Below are 357 nucleotides of genomic sequence, written 5' to 3'. Positions count from 1 at the left end.
CTGCTGCTGCTGCTGCTGCTGCTGCTGTCTCCACGCAGACCGAGAGAAGATAGAGATGCACCCTGACTCAGCAGCTGCTGCGGCAGCTGCTGCAGCTGCTGCAGCTGCTGCGGCAGCTGCTGCAGCGGAGAAGATAGGCTGTATAGGTGTCCTGGTATTTGCTGCTGCAGCTGCTGCAGTTGCTGCAGCGGCTGCAGGGGTAGCTGCTGCAGCTGCTGCAGTTGCTGCAGTTGCTGCAGCTGCTGCAGTTGCTGCAGCTGCTGGAGCGGGAGCTGCTGCAGATACAGCGGTAGCTGCTGCAGCTGCTGCAGCTGCTGCAGCTGCTGCGGAAGCTGCTGCTGCAGCTGACCAATGGGC

General features: G+C 62.5%; 1 protein-coding gene across 1 annotated transcript in view; it reads right to left on the bottom strand.

Annotated features, from left to right (window-relative positions):
• EMH_0014400 (uncharacterized protein) overlaps positions 1–357 on the bottom strand; it is a gene marked incomplete at both ends in the record, with an annotated part of 1,568 nt that overhangs the window by 949 nt on the left and 262 nt on the right. The window contains one exon of the mRNA XM_013500106.1: positions 3–344. Coding sequence (XP_013355560.1) covers positions 3–344 — 342 coding nt within the window. The remainder of the gene's footprint in view (positions 1–2; positions 345–357) is intronic.

The sequence above is a fragment of the Eimeria mitis genome, genomic scaffold (assembly GCF_000499745.2).
Source record: "Eimeria mitis Houghton genomic scaffold, Emh_scaff501, whole genome shotgun sequence".
Taxonomy (NCBI): Eukaryota; Apicomplexa; class Conoidasida; order Eucoccidiorida; family Eimeriidae; genus Eimeria; species Eimeria mitis.
Note: the sequence above shows the minus strand (reverse complement) of the source record. Positions and strands in the feature narration are given on the sequence as shown.